The sequence below is a fragment of the Symphalangus syndactylus genome, chromosome 18 (genome assembly GCF_028878055.3).
Source record: "Symphalangus syndactylus isolate Jambi chromosome 18, NHGRI_mSymSyn1-v2.1_pri, whole genome shotgun sequence".
Classification (NCBI taxonomy): Eukaryota; Metazoa; Chordata; class Mammalia; order Primates; family Hylobatidae; genus Symphalangus; species Symphalangus syndactylus.
The window spans coordinates 53,956,624-53,974,204 of NC_072440.2; the positions used below are offsets into that span (position 1 = coordinate 53,956,624).

Below are 17,581 nucleotides of genomic sequence, written 5' to 3' on the forward strand. Positions count from 1 at the left end.
CATGGCTCACCTCATTGCGAGTGGGCGGCAGTGACAGAGACCACAGTGCACCAGAGCGGTAGGAGAGCAGCTGCACTAGGATGGCAGGTGGCTGCAGCCAGGATTAGGGTTCAGGCTTACAGCACTGGATGGGCTGCAGCAGTGGCCAGGTGGTAGGAGCCTTGTAGGGAGGGCCGGTGCATTGGCAATGGGACTGGCTTTGCCCTGCCCCTGCCGTGGATCTGGCCCTGTACTGCCGTGCCTTGCCCTGTACCTGCGCTACTGTTACCTGGACTGTCTCGGCCCTGTCCTGCTCTGGTCCCATCCTGACCCTGTCTTGGCCCTGTGCTACCCTGTCCCTGCCCCGGTCTTGCCCTGGCACTGGCTCTACCCTGAACCTGCACTGGCCTGACCTTGACTCTGGCCCTGGCTCTGGCCCTGCCCCTTGTCCTGACCCTGGTCCTGTCATGGCACTCGCCCTGCCAATGGTCATGGTCTGGCTCCTGTTCTGGCCTTGACCTGGCCTTGGACATGTCCTGGCCCTGCTTTGGCCATCCCTGCCCTGGCCCCACCATGGGCCTGCCTGTTCTGCCCTCTCCTGGCACTGACCTTGCCCTGTCATGGCCCAGTGGTGCCATTGCCCTGCGTTACCCTGCGCTGGTTGTGCCTTGGCCCCGCTTGGTGCTGGCCGCTCCCTGGACCTGCCCTGACCCTGCCTTGGCTTTTGCCCTGCCCTCATTATGGCTTGGTCCTGGCCCTAGCCCTGGTCCTGCCATATCCCTGGCCCTGCCTTCATCCAGGCCCTGCCCCTGCTACTGCCCTGGCCCTGGCCTGGAACCTGGTCCTGTGAAGGACCTGCCCTGACTCTGCCATGGCCATGACCCTGCTCTGCCTTGGTCCAGGCCCTGAACCAGACCCTTTCCTGGCTCTGCCCTGGCCCTTCCCTGGCCCTGAGCTGGCAGTGGTCTGCCCCTCGTCTTGCCATCACCCTGCCCTGCTGTGCTCTGGGTGTGTCATCACCCTGCCCTGGCCCTACTCTGCCTTTCACCTTGCCCTGGCCGTACCTTAGCCCTCACCCTAGTCTTCACTAGGCCCTGCTCTGGACCTGGCCCTAGCACAGACCTGGCCCTGGTCTTGTCCTGCCATAGCCCTGGCCCTGAAGTGGACTTGGAGGTGTCCTGGCCCCAGTGTGACATGGCTGTGCCTTGGCCTGTCCCTCGCCTGCCCCTACCATCGCCTTGCCCTGCTCTGCCCTGTCCCAGTACTGACCTGGCTGTGCCATTTCCCGGCCCTACCCTGCCTTGGCTGTGCCCTGGCTCAGTTCTGACCCTGGCCCAAGCCCTGCCGTGGACATGCTCTGACACTGCCTCAGCCTTGGCACTAGCCTGGCTCTTTGTTGGCATCAGCCGTGCACTCTCTGTGGACCGGCTCTTGTCCTGTCCTGCACTGGCCATAACATGCCCTGCCCTGCCCTGTGCTGACTGAGCCCTGGCTCAGCCCTGGCCCAGCTCTGGCCTTGGCATTGCCCCTGGTCCTGCCCTATTTCTTGCCCTGTCCCTACGCTGGCCTTGGCCCTGACCCTTAGCTTGCTCTGGCCCTGCCCTTGCCCTAATACAGCCACTGGCCCTGTCATGGCCCTGCCCTTACCTGTCCTGGCCCTGGCCCTTCCCTGCTTGAGAACTTGTCCTGGTTCTCCCCTGGCCCTGGCCCTACCCTGGCCTTTCACTGTTCTGGTCCTTTCCCTGACTCTGGTCCTGTCACTGGCCTAACCCAGCCCTGTTGCTGGTCTTACCATGGCCCAGACCCTGCCTTGGCCCTGCACTGACACTCCTGGATGCTGGCTGTGTCAAGAACCTGCACTGTCCTTGCCCTTGTTTTGCCCCTGCCCCGAACCTGGTCCTGCCCACGTCATGGCCATGGCCCTGGCCCTGTCCCTGCCCTGGCTGTTCCCTGGCCCTGCCCAGGTCTTGGCACTGGTCTGGCTCTGCCCTGTCGTTGCCCTATGGTTTCCTGGCCCTGCCTTGCCTGCCATGGCCCTGCCTTGGCCGTAGCCTGGCTTTGACCCTGCCCTGGCCCTATCTTGGCCTTCACCCTAGCCTCACCTGGGCACCGTGTTGGACCTGGCCATAGCACAGACCTGGTTGTGGCCCTGACCTTGGCCCTTCCATGGCCCTTTCCCAAACCCTAGCCCTGCCAGGTACCTGTCCTGGCCCTGGTCTGGGCCTGGCTTTGTCCCTGGTTCTTCGATGACCCTGGCCCTGCCCCTGCCCTTGTCCTTGCCCTGGCACTGGCCTTGGACATGTCTGTGGTCCTAACCCTGGCCCTGCCCTGGAGCTGCCACTGCCTTGGCCCTGCCCTGACTCTGGCCCTGCCCCGGCCCTGGCCCGGCCCCGGCCCCAGCCATAGACATGCCCTGGTTGGCCATGCCCTGACTTCCCCCTCTGCTACCCCGGGCCTGTTCCACCCTGTCCTGGCCCTGCCCTGACCCTCACACTGGCCCTAGCACAGTCCTGGTCCTATCTGTGGCCTTGGCCTGGCATTGACTGCTGACCCTGGTCCTGCCATGGCCCTGTCCCTCCCCTGGCTCTGTCCTGGTCTTGTGCTGACCCTGACCCAGACCTTGGCCGTGCCCCAGCCTTGTCCTAGACCTGGCCATGGCCCTGCCTCTGCCCTGGACCGGCGCTGGCACTGGCATGGACCCTGGCCCTGTCCCTTCGCTACTTAAGGCTATACCCTGGCCCAGCCCTGGTCTTGACCCTGTCCTGGCCCTACTTTGGTCTGGCTGTACCCTGGCATGCTATTCTGGCCCTAGCCCTGAACCTGTCCCTGTCCCTGTCCTGGCCCTAGCTCCATTGCTTGTCCTGCCATGGGCCTTTTCCTGTCATTGCCCTTTCTTGGTCCTGGCCCTGGCCCTTCCCGAGCCCTGCTCTGGCCCTGGTCTGAACCCTGGCCCTGCAATGGACCTGCCTTGGCCCTGCCCAGACCCTGGCTCTAGCCCCACCTCTGCCCTGGCCATACCCTTGCCCTGGCCTGGACCCTGGTCTTGGTCCTTGTCCTGCCCCAGCCGTGGCCCTGGCCCTGCCCTGCCTGTGCCCTATTCTATCCTGGGCTGGCCCTGCCATGGCCTGGTCTTGCCATTGCCGTGCCCTAGCCTGCCCTGCTTGTGCCCTAGATCTGCCCCCGCCTTTGTCCCGTATGGGTTGTAGCCTTGACTTAGCCCTCGACCTTCCCTGACCTTGCCTCAGCCTTGGCACTACCCTAGCCTTGCCTTGGCATTTGCCCTACTCTCTCTATGGCCTGGCTCTGGCCCCACCTTGCACAGGCCGTGCTCTGCCCTGTGTATCCCAGCCTGGTCCCAGCCCTGGTCTTACCATATTCCTGGCCCCAACCATACCCTTGTTCTGGCCCTGACCTTGCCCTGGCCCTCTCCTGGCCCTTCCTTGGTCGTGCCCTGCCCTTCCATGCCCTGGCCTTGCCCTTACCCTGCATTGTCCCTGCACTGTTCCTGCCCTGCCCTGGCACTGCCTTGGCCCTGGCCGTGCCTTCTCCTTGGCCTTGCCCTTGCCCTGCCCTTGCCTGACTCCAGGCCTACCGAGTCTATGAAATGGCCATGGACCTTCCTTGCCATCCTCTGTTCTGGCCCTATATTGTCCCCACCATGCTCTGGTCCAGTGCTTGCCCTGGCCCTGTTGCTAGTCTTGCCACTGCTATGGCCCTGCCCTGTTTTTGGCCATGTCCTGTGCTACCCTAGCCCTGCCCTGCCTTGGCCTTGGCCCTACCATGACCTTCTCCTACCCAGGCCTGGCCCTACCCTGGTCTTTTCTACCCTGGCTTTGCTCTTCCCTGGTCTTGCCCTGCCCTGGCCTTGCCCTGCCCTGGTCTTGCCCTGCCCTGGCCTTGCCCTGCCCTGGCCTTGGCTTTGCCTTGTCCTTGTCTTGGTTCTGCCCTGGTCCTGCCCTTGCTCTGGATCTTCTCTGGTTCTGCCTTCTTCCTGGCCCTTCCCTTGCTCTGGCCCTGGCCCTGGCCCAGCATTGACCCTGCCCCTGGCCCTGACAATCCACAGGCCCTGCCCTGGCCCTGCCTTGGCCCTGTGCTATCTTAGTCATCTCCTGGCCCTGAACTTGCCCTGGCCCTACCCTCACCCTACACTGGCCCTGCCCTACCCTGGCCTTGCTGAGCCCTGGCCCTGCCTTTGGCCTGCCCTGGCTCTGGTTCTGCCCTGGCCTTGCCCTTGCCCTGGACCCTTCCTGGCCATGTTTTCTCCATGGTCCTTCTCTGGCCTTGCCCTTGCCCTGTCCCCTTTCTGATCCTGCCATGTTTCTGGCCCTGCCCTGTCCATGTCCTGGACCTGGCTCTGGCCCTGGACCTCCCTGTCCCTGCCCTGCCATACCCTTGCCCGTTCCTTGCTCTACACTGACCCTGCCCTGCCTTGGCCCTGTGCTACCCTAGCCCTGCCCTTGCCTTCTGCTGGCCCTGATCCTGCCATGGCCCTTGCCCTGCCATGTCCCTGCCCTGGCCCTGGTTCTGCCCTGCTTCCGGCCCTGGCCTTGGTCCTGTCGTGTCCCTGGCTGTGACCCTGCCCCTGGTTTTTCTCTGGCCATGACTCTGCCCCAGTTCTGTCCTATCACTGGCCCTGTCTCAGTTCTGTCCTAGTCCTGGCCTTTCACAGTACTTTATGCTTAGTAAGGGCTCCATAATGTCTGTGAGTTGAATGTTGTGTTCATAGTATCTACCAAAACAGAAAGAAAAAAAACAAAATCTGACAACGAGAAGTTAAAGCTTTGTATATAATATGCCTTGAATTGTAATTATTAGTTGTATTAGTTATTAGCTATTAGTTATTAGTTATTAGCCTGTTATTCATTGTATTACATATAGGTCATGGGTTTGTATGCATAACTCCAAACCATTGATACTGTTAAAAGAATATATGAATATATGAAAGAATGTGTAAACATAAGAATGTATGAGTATCTAATGACCTTTCCAAATTAACTTTTATTTTTAGCTCTATTAGATTTTTCTCAGTGTAACAAATGTTTATGCCTATGTAATTAAGGGCATATTTCTTGTACAGAATATTCATATTACCTAATTGAAAATTATATAATACAAAAATATAATACTATTTTTAGGCCAGGCATGGTGGCTTGTACCTGTAATCCCAACATTTTGAGAGGCCAAGTTTGGAGAATCATTTGAGGCCAGGAGTTGAAGACAACATACTGAGACCTTGTCTTTATTAAATAAATAAATAAATAAATAAATAAATAAATAAATGAATAAATGAATAAGTAGGTTGGGCACTGTGGCTCATGTCTGTAATCCCAGCATTTTGGGATGACAAGGCAGGAGGATTGCTTGAGCCCAGGAGTTTGAGACGAGCCTGGGCAGCATAGCAAGCCTCCATCTCTACAAATAATAAAATATTAACCAGGTGTGGTGGTGCGCACCTGGGGTCCCACCTACCTGGGAGGCTGAGGTGGGAGGTTTGCTCGAGGCTGCAGTGAACTGTGAATGCACCACTATATTCCAGCCTAGGCCACAGAACAGGACCTTGTCTATAAATAAAGAAATGAGTAAAAATATAAATAAAAATAAGTGAAAAAGGACATAAATTAATATAAATATAAATACATATAAATATAAAAATGAATACATGAAAACAGTTTTTAAATTTAACATCACTGAGGGCATCCTATCCATTTCATTTCATGATTCCATTACATCATTTCAGTTAGATGAAATGATCAGATGACTTGATGAGATGAAACGATGAGATGAAATGATGAGATGAGATGAGATGAAGTTTTGAGATGAAATGGTGAGTTGAAATGACGAGACGAAATGAAAAAATTGAAAAGAAATTGAAAGGAGATAAGATGAGATGAAATGAGATGACGGATGAAATAATGAAATGAGATGAAATGAGATGGATGAAATGATGAAATGATGAGATGATGGATGAAATCACGAAATGATGAGATTAAATGATGAAATGAAATAATGAAATGATATGAAATAATGAAATGAAATTGAAATGAGATGAGATGAAATAATAAGTTAAAATGATGAGATGAAATGAGATGAATGAGGAGATGAAATGATGAAATGAGGTGAGATGATAAGATGAAATGATGAGATGAAATGATGAGATGAAAAATGAGATGAAAAATGAGATAAATGATGAAATGAGATGAAATGAAATGAAATAATGAAATGAAATAAATGAGATGAAATGAAATAATGAAAGGAAATTATGAAATGTAATGATGAAATTGAAATGAAATTGAAATGAGATGACATAAGATGAAATGATGAGATGAAATGATGAAATGAGATGAGATGAAATGAGATGAAATGATGAGATGAAATGAGATGAAATGAAATGAGATGAAATGTAATGAGGTAAAATGAAATGACATAATGAAATGAAATAATGAAATGAGATGAAATAATGAAATGATGAAATAGTGAAATGGAAATGAAATGGAAATAATGAGATGAGATGAAATGATGAATTGATGAGATGAAATGAGATTAAATAATGAGATTAAATGATGAAATGAGATGTGATGAAATGATGAGATAAAATGATGACATGATATGATGACATGAAATCAGATGAAATAATGAGATGAAATGACAAGATGAAATGATGAGATGAGATGAGATGAGATGAAATGTAATGAGATGAAATGACATAATGAAATGAAATAATGAAATGAAATGATGAAATGGAATAATGAAATGGAAATGAAATGGAAATGACCAGATGAGATGAAATGAGTTGAAATGATGAGATGAAATGAGATGAAATGCTGAAATGATGGGATGAAATGAGATGAGAAGAGATGTGATGAAATGATGGCATGAAATGATGACATAAAATGATGATGAGAGGTAATGATGAAATGAGATGAGATGAAATGAGATGAAATGAAATGAGATGAAATGAAATGGTGAGATAAATGATGATATGAAATGATGAGATGAATGATGAGATGAAATGATGAGATGAGATGATGAGATAAAATGATGAGATGAAATGAGATGGAATGAAATGAAATAATGAAATAATGAAATGAAATAATGAGACGAAATGAAGTAATGAAATGAAATAAAATTGAAATGAGATGAGATGAAATGAAGAGATGAAATGACATCAAATAATGAAATAAAATGATGAAATGATGAGATGTGATGAGATGAAATGAGATGAGATGAAATAATGAAATGAGATGAAGTAATGAAATGAAAAAATGTAATTGAAATGAGATGAGAAGATATGAGATGAGATGAAATGATGAGATGAAATGATGAAATGAGATAAGATGAAATGAGTTGATGAGATGATGAGATGAAATGATGAGATGAAAAGAGATGATGAGATGAAATGAAATGTTATGAAATGAGATGAAATGAAATTAAATGAAATGTAATGAGATGAAATGAAATGACAATGAAATGAAGAAATGAAATGAAATAATGAAATGAGGTGAAATTAAATGAGATGATGAAATTAAATGATGAAATGAAATAATGAAATGGAAATGATGAGATGAATGATGAGATGAAATGAGAAGAGATGAGACGAAATGATGAGATGAGATGACGAGATGAAATGATGAGATGAAATGAGATGAGATGTAATGAGAGGAAATGATGAGATGTAATGAAATGAGATGAAATGAATGAGATGAAATGAAGTGAGATGAAATGAAATAATGAAAGGAAATTGAATTGTGATGAGGTGAGATGAGATGAAATGACGAGATAAAATGATGAGATGTAATAAGAAATGTTGAGATGAAATGATGAAATGCTGAGGTGAGATGAGATGAAATCATGAGAGGAAATGATGAGATGAAATGAGATTAAATGATAAGATGAAATGATGAGATGAAATGATGAGATGAAATGAGATGAAATGGTGAAATGATGAGATGAGAAGAAATGATGAGATGAAATGAGATAAGATGAGATGAAATGAGATGAAATGAAATGAGATGAAATGAAATGAGGTGAAATGAAATGAAATAATGAAATCAAATGAAATAAATGAAATGAGATGAGATGAAATGAGATAAAATGATGAGATGAAATGATGAGAAGAAATGAGATGAAATGATGAAATGAAATGACGAAATGATGAGATGAGATGATGAGATGAAAAATGATGAGATGAAAAATGATGAGATTGAATGAGATGAAATGAAATGAAACAATGAAATGAGATGAAATTGAAAAGAAATGATGAAATGAAATGATATTGAAATGAAATTGAAAGATGAGATGAAATGAAATGTTGAAATGAAATGATGAAATGAAGAGATGTGGTGAGATGAAATGATGAGATGAAATGAAATGAAATGAAATGAGATTAAATGATGAGATGGAAAATGATAAGATGAAATGAGATGAGATGAAGTGAGAAGAGATGAGATGAAATAATGCAATTAGGTGAAATAATGAAATGAGATGAAATAATGAAATGAGATGAGATGAAATGTCGAAATGAAAGGATGAAATGAGATGAGGAGATGAAATGATGAGATGAAATGAGATGAGGAGATGAAATGATGAGATGAAATGAGATGAAAAATATGAGATGAAATGAGATGATATGAAATGACACAATGAAATAATGAAATGAAATTAGATGAAATGAAATAGTGAAATGAAATGAAATGAAATAATGAAATGGAAATGAGATGAGATTTGATGAAATGAGATCATACGATGAAATGATGAGATGAGATGGGATGAGATGAAATGATGAGATAAACTGATGAGACGAAATGATGAAATGATGAGGTGAAGTGATGCACTGTCACGTGTGTGTCTTTATTTTCCTAACCAAAACAAATTATAATTCATTAATTTTAATTTTATTATTTAAGAATATTCTTAAGAGTTGAAGGAAAAATAGTATCTGTACATTATGGGTTACAATCTAAGTATAAATAATACATAAATATATTAAAACTTACACAGAATATGTTTTGGAATCGAATATACCATGCATCTCTGATGACAGTTATTTCATGCTGGTTGTCACAATTTTACATGGAAAAACTAATGAAAAAATGTTTTTAACTGTTTCTAAAAATAACAGTTTCCAAAACAGTTTTACTTCCGAAATATGAAAAAGATGACTTTGTGTTCCTTAATCTGCTAAGATTCTCACACTCTGCACATGATAATTGTCAGATTTTAATTGTGTTGATAAATTGTATATCAAATAAAAAATGTTATTACCTCTTAAATTAGGATTTTTAGGTGATATAGGCAGAATGGAAGGCAAGTTTTTATAACTTTGTCTAAATGAACTTTCTAAATGCCTGAGTATTAAAAGATGGCTTGTCTGTAAATTGCAATGTATATATTACTGTATGACCGAGGACCAATCAAAACTGTTATCCCTGATAACATTATATTGTGCCCAATATAAAATAGATATAATAACACCTCAAACTTAAATCCAGGCATTGTCATTGAGTATCTTAAGAATATGCAGCAAAGGTGCTTTCAAAAATACAAGCTAGCGATTGTACTAAATTTGTAAATCACATAGGATATTGGGTCATTTTAAGAACACTATTTCAATCTGTAAACGTGGATGTCTTTCCTTTTTTGTGTTTTCTTTAATTTCTTCCATTAATATTTGTCATTTTTGTTGTAGAAATCTTTTACTTCCTTGGTTAAATTTATTTCTAAGTACATTTTTGTAACTATTGTAAAAGGAATTGCTTTCTTAATTTCTTGTTTCAGCTAGCTTACTATCAATATATAGAAATGCTACTGATTTTTGTATGTTGATTTATATCCTGCAACTTTATTCATTTCATTTATCACCCTAAGAAGCTTTTGGTAGACTCTTATATTTCCGTATATAAGATCACATTGTCTTTAAACAGGGACGATTTGACTGTCTCCTTTCCAATTCAGATGTCCTTTATTTCTTTCTCTAACCTAATTGTCCTGGCTAAGACTTTCACTATGTGAAATATGATTGGTGAAAATAGGCATCCTTTTCTTGTTCCAGTAAATTCTTTTCCTTGTTCACAGTTAAGTCTTTCATGTTTTCCACATTCAGTATGATCTTAGCTGTAGATTTGTCCTTTATGTCCTTCCGTGTTAAGGCATATATTTTTTATACTAAGTTGTTGAGAGGTTTTTTCTCATGCAAGAATATTTAATTGTGCCAAACGCTTTTATTGTGTTTATTAATTTAATCATATGGTTTTCAGTATATATCCATAGGAAAGAAAATCAGTATATCAAAGAGTTACCTGCACCCCCATGTTTATTACAGCACTATTCACAATAGCCAAGATATGGAATCAACATAAGTGTCCATCAACAGATGAATGGATAAAGAAATATGACATACTTGTATAATGGAATATTATTTAGTCATAATAGAGAACAAAATCCTGTTATTTGTGGCAACAAGAATGCAAGTGGAGGGCATTATGTTAGATGAAATAAGCCTGGCATAGAAACATAAACACCACATAACTACATGTTCTCACTTACATATGGAAGTTACCATATGTGGAAAGAGTAGGAGAAAGAAGAGTATAAGAAAAATGTGGTTAATACGTACAAAATTACAACTGGAGAGAAGGAAGAAGTTCTGGTTCTCTACAGCACTATTGGGTGACTGTAGTTAATGGGAACTTACTTTGTGTTTTCAAATAACTAAAATAAAAGAATATTTGAATATTCTCACTGCAAAGAAATAATGCATGATTTAGGTAATGGATATGATAATGACTCTGACTTGATCTTTACGCATTGCATAAATATATCAAAATATCACTCTGTACCCCATAAGATGTACATCTATTATATGTGAATTAAAATAAATTTAAAAGAGAAAAAATGAGGTAAAGGTAAATGTACAGAATTTAGTTTTTCTTCTATAAAACCCAAGACTCAGTACCAAGAAGAGTCAATTTATTAGTTTTCTAAAATAAAAAAAAAAAATGACCAAAAAAGAGCAGTCTCCAAGAAAACGTTGAAAATGAAAAAAAAATTTAGTAAGAATAGAAAACTTGGGCACTGTATCACCCTTTTCCTAGATACCGATTTACTGACGGCCATTTAAATAGAATTTTATTCCATCTAATTCATATATACTCCCAGAGTTCGAAATTACGTTTTACCTACAATAAATGAGACAACACGTGTAAATTATATGATATTCTGCCTAACACACGGTAATAACTCAATACATGTTAGCAACAAACTTTTAGTATAGTACTAAATAGTACGTTTAGTATAGTACTAAATAGTATAGTACTAAATAGTACTTTTTTAGTATAGTACTAAATAGTATAATACTAAATAGTACTAAATTTACTAAATTTAGTCAAAGTACTAATTTCTCACATTGAAATTTCCTTCAAAGACATGAAAAGAACGTTTCTAATGACTCCTTGTTCATCAAGATACCTCTTCACATTATTCTATTTGTTTCATTCAGTATATTATCTGTGTGTACCGATATTACACTTTCTTTTTTGAGATGGAATCTCATTCTGTTACTGACGCTGGAGTGAGGTGGCATGATCTCCGTTCACTGCAACCTCCACCTCCCAGGTTCAAGCGATTCTCCTGTCTCAGCCCCCCAAGTAGCTAGGACTACAGGTGGACACCACCATGCCTGGCTAATTTTTTTATTTTTAGTAGAGTCAGGGTATCACCCTGTTGGCCAGGCTGGTCTCGAACTCCTGACCTCAGGTGATCCACCCACCATGGCCTCCCAAAGTGCTGGGATTACAGGCGTAAGCCACCGCACCCAGCCTGATATTGCACTCTTGGATTTTGAACACTGAATATCTTTTTGAAAGATTGCACCTCTTTACCTCTTTGTGCTTCAGAAATTATTTTCCTTCAAGTGTTGTAAGAGTCTAGTGAAGAATGAAGGTCATGTTTTATCACTTTTGTCCTTACAGATTTCAGACATGCTGAAACTGATTGAAGTATCATTTGCTACCAGATAGATTAATTATCTCTAGTTGTAGGAGTGGATACATCTTTAATGGTATATTTTGGGTTATTGTCTTATTTTTGATGCAGTATTCTATAAATAATTGATTAAACCTGGCATCCTTGGGTGAGCATAGATTTTTTCAACTTTGGTGTTATATTGCGTTTGCTTTTAAAAACAGCTTTTGAGGCCGGGTATGGTGGCTCTTGCCCATACCCAGCACTTTGGGAGGGTAAGGTGGGCGGATTACCTCAGATCAGGAGTTCAAGATCAGCCTGGTCAACATGGCAAAACCATGTCTCTACTAAAAGCACAGAATTAGCCAGGCATAGTGGTGCATGCTTGTAGTCCTAACCACTCAAGAGGCTGAGGCAAGAGAATCGCTGAACCTGGGAGGCGAAGGTTGCTAGGCTGCTGGGAGCCAAGTTCACACCATTGCACTGCAGCCTAGGTGAAAACAGCAAAATTCTGTCTCGAAGAAAAAAAAAAACCACCAAAAACTGCTTTTGAATAGAGTTGTAAACACAATTTTTTATGAAAAAAAATTAGCAAGTGCATAAGTTCATAATAGAAAACCAATAATATTCCAGGCACAAGTTAGTACTAAAAAAAATTATGTTGAATATTCTGTAATACAACATGCTTTTTCCCTTCATGAACAATTTGTGTTTTACTGAGAAGACTCACTGTTTATGGTAGACATTAGACTACAGATGAGTATGTACTTTAAACACTCTTAGTTGCTTTCTTAATTTTATATCTGCTGCTTTATGCTTCTGTTTATTTTCATTCTTTCCAGTGTCCACATTCTAGTAAATTTGAATATTTTAATCCAAGTTTATATACTATTTAATATTGCTTGTGTAGTTTAATATTTTTAAGACTCAAAAAGGTTTACAGAAAGAAGAAAAAGAGATCAACATGTTATTAATCATTTAAAGATCATTTAAAAATCTTTGACCTTCATATTTTAATGAATAAAATGTTAGTAGTTATTAGTATAAAATAATTTATGTCTTTTGGACTTAGCCTCCAGCATTTCTTTTTTAATAAAGAAAATAATTATTCTCTTGCAGTATACTATGTTTATCTGGGTTTTGAAAAATGATGTTTCGTAATATGAGAAAGCCATTTACATTTTTAAATCTACAAAGGCAAATGGAATGGTACTAAATTATTTCCATAATAATGTTTAGATGGTGGCCCTTATAACATTCTTTCTATACTTCCTACAGAGTTGGGGATATGCAATCCTAGAATATTTCTGGGAGCTAATCATTTAGCATGATGAATGAAACAAGACTTTTAAATAAAATTAAACTTTCAAATTATCCAGGTAATGGGCCTGTCTTTTAATTCAATGGATATGGAGCATAATGAATTATCCCCTGTTCATTGGGTACTAAGTTCTCATTCTTAACCTATAATACTCAAAATGTCCTTTAATTTTTAATTTTTGATAGTCATATCATTATCCCTAGGTATTTTAGCTTCTATCTTAAATTCTAAAATAATGTTGAAACAGGAGAAAGTATTCTTTATTACCATATGTATTAAACATCATGGTTTTCAAATTTAACTGCAAATGTATCTTTTCATTGCTTCTTGATGACACCCTTCACCCTATCCATATTGTCACTACCAAGTGGTGATTACTTTTCAGGTTCACATACTTGTTCTTTGGAAAAATATCTGTGCCTTATAAAGAATATGACTGTTGGCATTCAAAAGCCAGTGAAGTATACATTATTAGCCCGTTGCCTAACCCATTTCTTTAAAACTACACTAATTACCCACATACTCATGCTTTTATTTCCTCATTATTTCTGGAGAAAACAAATACTGCTAACACGATATTTGTAAGAGAAAAAGAAGTCTTTTCTTGAAAAGTGCTGTCATTGTAGTATTAACTTATAGTATCGACTTCTTTATAAACTCCTTATACACTTTTTATTCTGAGAGAAATACAAAAGCTAAAAGGGAAATGAGTTTTTCTACTCTCCATATTATAAGCACCCATCTTTGTAATTTAGGGTCTTTATAGTTAGGGTAAGTTGTGTCATACCGAGGTTACAAAATAAAAAGTATTTTGTCTGTTTGGGCCTTTCCTTATTCAGTAATACTGTCAGTTTGGCTTTTTTTGTAGGTGAACTTATTGATCTCAGCATTCTGAAATAATATGTTTACTATCTTTTGATAAGCATTTAAAATATTAGATTTATGGTTACTCTTCTGCCTTTATTGGGCTGGAAGAATAATTGTTTCTCTCACTCCACAATAGCCAAGTTGCAGAGAAAAACACATAGACATTCAACTGCAAAGCAGAGAAACTTGACTATTTTCTGCAATTTTAAAGTGTATATTGAATAAATTTAAACCATCTTTTTGTTTTCTTTTTTGCTTACTGACAAATATTAACAACATCAAGTGTGTTATTATAATGTTATCTAGTGAAAAATCTCAAAAAGTTTTCATAATTACCATTTTAAAATATATAAATAGGTGACCCAATGTTAATTTTTATTGTCTGAGACCATGTCTGTTATTTCACTCTTTAAATTCATTTAGTAATGCAGAACCTAGTACTTAGTAGATACTCAAAAATTAGTTCCTGTATAAAAAAGGTTAAATATGTAAAATATACCAAATGTACTGGAAAAAAATGCACCAAAAAATTTTGTTACACCAGTTTAATGTAGAATATTGCCTTTAAAAGATATTACAGTTTTCAAGTGTCTACAGTGACTTTGCAATATTTGTGCACATATAAAATAATATTTCCCAAAATTAATCCAGTGAGGAAATAAACTTTCTAAATTCTACATTTATAATTTGGGATTTCAATTATAAAATCATTAAATAAGATGCAAGTGAAATGTAGTCAAATATCCCCTTGGAAAAAAATTAAGTGGCCTCTAAAGTGACGTATTGATATATGTAATTTTTCAATCATCCTCAGTTTGCCTTTGCTCTAGCATTAGAACAGATTCTTGTTGTTTATTTGCTTTACATCAAAGGTAGATGTTTTTCTTCCTTTAAGGACATATTTAAAAAATCCAAATGGTTTACAATGGAATCATATTTAGTGATAAGCACATAGGGCATGAGGCCATCCGAAGTAAATGCAGAACCAAATCTCTCATTCACCTGCACTCAATCACGTATGTTTACTGATAAAACGCTAAGTGGAAAAACCTGAATTATGTAAATTTCTCTCTTTTGCCTTTTTAAATATACATACTGTCAAACTCTTCGTGATTTACTAATGAACAAGTAATACTCCATTGCATATGTAATGAACTCTGTGGCATAAAATCAATATTAATTGTAAAAAATCTATGGCAATAAGGTTGGAAGGAATGTGATATAGCAGTGATTATTCCATAGCCAAAAAGTGTAGATATTTTTGCCCTGTGATTTTTTCATTGTCTACATTTTCTACAAATAACACAAATAGCTTTTGTAACATTTCATTCCAAATCCTTAAACATGAAAGATAAATTTAAGAATACTCATTTCATATACACCCTGATTTTAGAAATATTTATTATGATTTCTCATGGAGTTTAGGAATATTCAAAATCTACTAAAAGTTATCATGTTCTCTGATAACTCTCTGTTGCTTTAAAAAAGCAATCTTGACAATTTACAAGTATGCAGTGGGTATCCACCCAGGGCTTACATATCCTCTTGGGGACTGATGTCAACCTGGAGGCTGTTGTCCACCTGGGACTAGCTATTCAACTGTGGCAAGATAGCCACCTTGGGCCGAGTTTCCATTGGGACTTGATGTCTACCTCTGGCCAGGGTGTCCATCTGTGGCCTGATGTTCACCAGGCACCTAGGTATCAACTTGGGGCTTGATGTCTACCTATTTTCAGACTGTTGGCCCCTAGGGGTCAGGGACCACGAGATCATTTTCAATACCATACGCTGGGCCCACCAGGGCACCTGGCACACAGGACTAATGCTAAGGGCAGAGTCGCTGAGTGAATAAATGGGAGGATGTCAAATGCATTTTCCTGCGTCTGGCCACTTCATAATGTGGAGATTATTCACAAGAACAGGAAATGCATGACCTCAGCATGACTCCCCTGGCTCCTGATGGATGAGCAAAGCTCAGTGGGCGCCAGGAACACAGGAGGCTGTCCTCCACCCACCCAGCCAGCATCAGCACTGCAGCCTCAGACAGGAGCATCACAGAACAAAACAGGAAACTGCATTTAGGAGTCCTCAAGTTGGTGGCTCTCCAGGGTCCCAGGAGGCAAAGGAGCAGGATCTGCAGGCTCCAAGAGCAGTAAGAAGGACCTCAGCAGCCTCTCTTTTCCCCTTTGCCTCCAGCTCCTGGGATGTGCAGTTCACTCTCGAGGCATCCTCACCTCAGCCAGGGCAGCAATTTCCCTCAACTTCCAAATGAGGTTTGATCTTGTTCTGGGACTTTTGACACAGGGTCCAGTGCCTGGGCACATTCTGTCCTATCCCAAATCATTTACCCAAACCTCCAAGCCTCTCTCTGCTCTGAAGGACCCCCAGGAGTGAATAGCTTTTTCCAAGTGTCTCAGCACAAATGGGATCATTCATAAAAAATCAAGGTCAACAGACATTTTCTGAGCATGCGGAACCCTGTGGTTTCATGCTCTAAGCACCTCACATTACATACAGGAGAAAAGGGAGGCTTATTTTCCTGTAGCCCCTGTCTACACTAGGGCAAGTGGGACTGTCCTAATTCCAGGTGCCCACAGAGGTGGACTGCAGGACCCCAGTTCTGTCCTTTCAAGACTGTGCTGGGCAAGGCCCTGGCCCAAGCAGAACCCTGGGAAGCTTGTGGAATCTCCTGCACATGTTCTGGTCCCTTGTCTGAGCCTTTCTCTCAAACTCAGCACATTGAATAGGACTTGCTGGCTACACGTAGGTCAAGGGTGTAACCCACATATCTCTAATGCCTCAGAGTTCTCGCTGTATTCTCCCACCCACCCTGCTCTCAGACCTCTAGACTCAGAGAGGTGATGTGCTACTGCCTGGTAACTCTATCTGTGTATCTGAGAGCATCCCCTACATAGCAAATTGTGCAAACACTCTGTACATCCACCACTCACAAACCCATGCCAGTCATAATGCACATATTGAGATTGAATACTTGGATTGTCATGGCTGGTGTGTTGTCTCCGCAGTCCCATATGCAGAAAAAGGCAAATCATAAGCAAATGATTATTAGGTTGGTGCAAATGTAATTGCAGTTTTTGACATTACTTTTAATGGCAAAAACCAGAATAACTTTTACACCAACCTAATAGGAGTGTGTGAAATGAACAGGTCTGGTTTGTTGTGCTGTTCTGTTTTCTATTTGTTCTTGTTTGTTTCTTTCTGTGTATCTTTGATAGTTTGGAGGAATTTGTGAAAAGAACAGGAATAAATATTTTTTCCTGCTATTTTAAGACCGAATTTTTTTATCTCTATTACATCTCCAGTAATATCTTTTTCAAAATTCTGTGTTTCATTTATATACCTTATGTTCTTAATTAGTGTTGCTGCCAGTATCAAAAATTATTTTCTTACTTTAATTTTTGTCTTATGTTATTTCTTTAAGTAGTTTATATTTCT

At 41.1% G+C, this 17,581-nt stretch overlaps 1 protein-coding gene across 1 annotated transcript; it reads left to right on the plus strand.

Moving 5' to 3' along the window:
* The first annotated feature begins 2,278 nt into the window (after positions 1-2,278).
* On the plus strand, positions 2,279-5,637 carry LOC129467467 (helicase SRCAP-like). Its single transcript, XM_055252003.2, has 3 exons — positions 2,279-2,395; positions 2,483-2,670; positions 3,197-5,637. Exons 1-3 carry the CDS (start codon positions 2,279-2,281, stop codon positions 4,284-4,286), a joined length of 1,395 nt encoding a protein of 464 aa, XP_055107978.1. The 3' UTR covers positions 4,287-5,637.
* Positions 5,638-17,581: the final 11,944 nt, after the last annotated feature.

Excerpts from the sequence above, each read along its gene's own strand:
- LOC129467467 (XM_055252003.2), top strand. The coding sequence starts at position 2,279 with ATGTCTGTGGTCCTAACCCTGGCCCTGCCCTGGAGCTGCCACTGCCTT. Across the intron at positions 2,396-2,482 it reads CCAGCCATAGACATGCCCTG|CACAGTCCTGGTCCTATCTG; the intron begins GTTGGCCATGCC and ends CACTGGCCCTAG. Across the intron at positions 2,671-3,196 it reads CTGGACCGGCGCTGGCACTG|CCCTCGACCTTCCCTGACCT; the intron begins GCATGGACCCTG and ends GCCTTGACTTAG.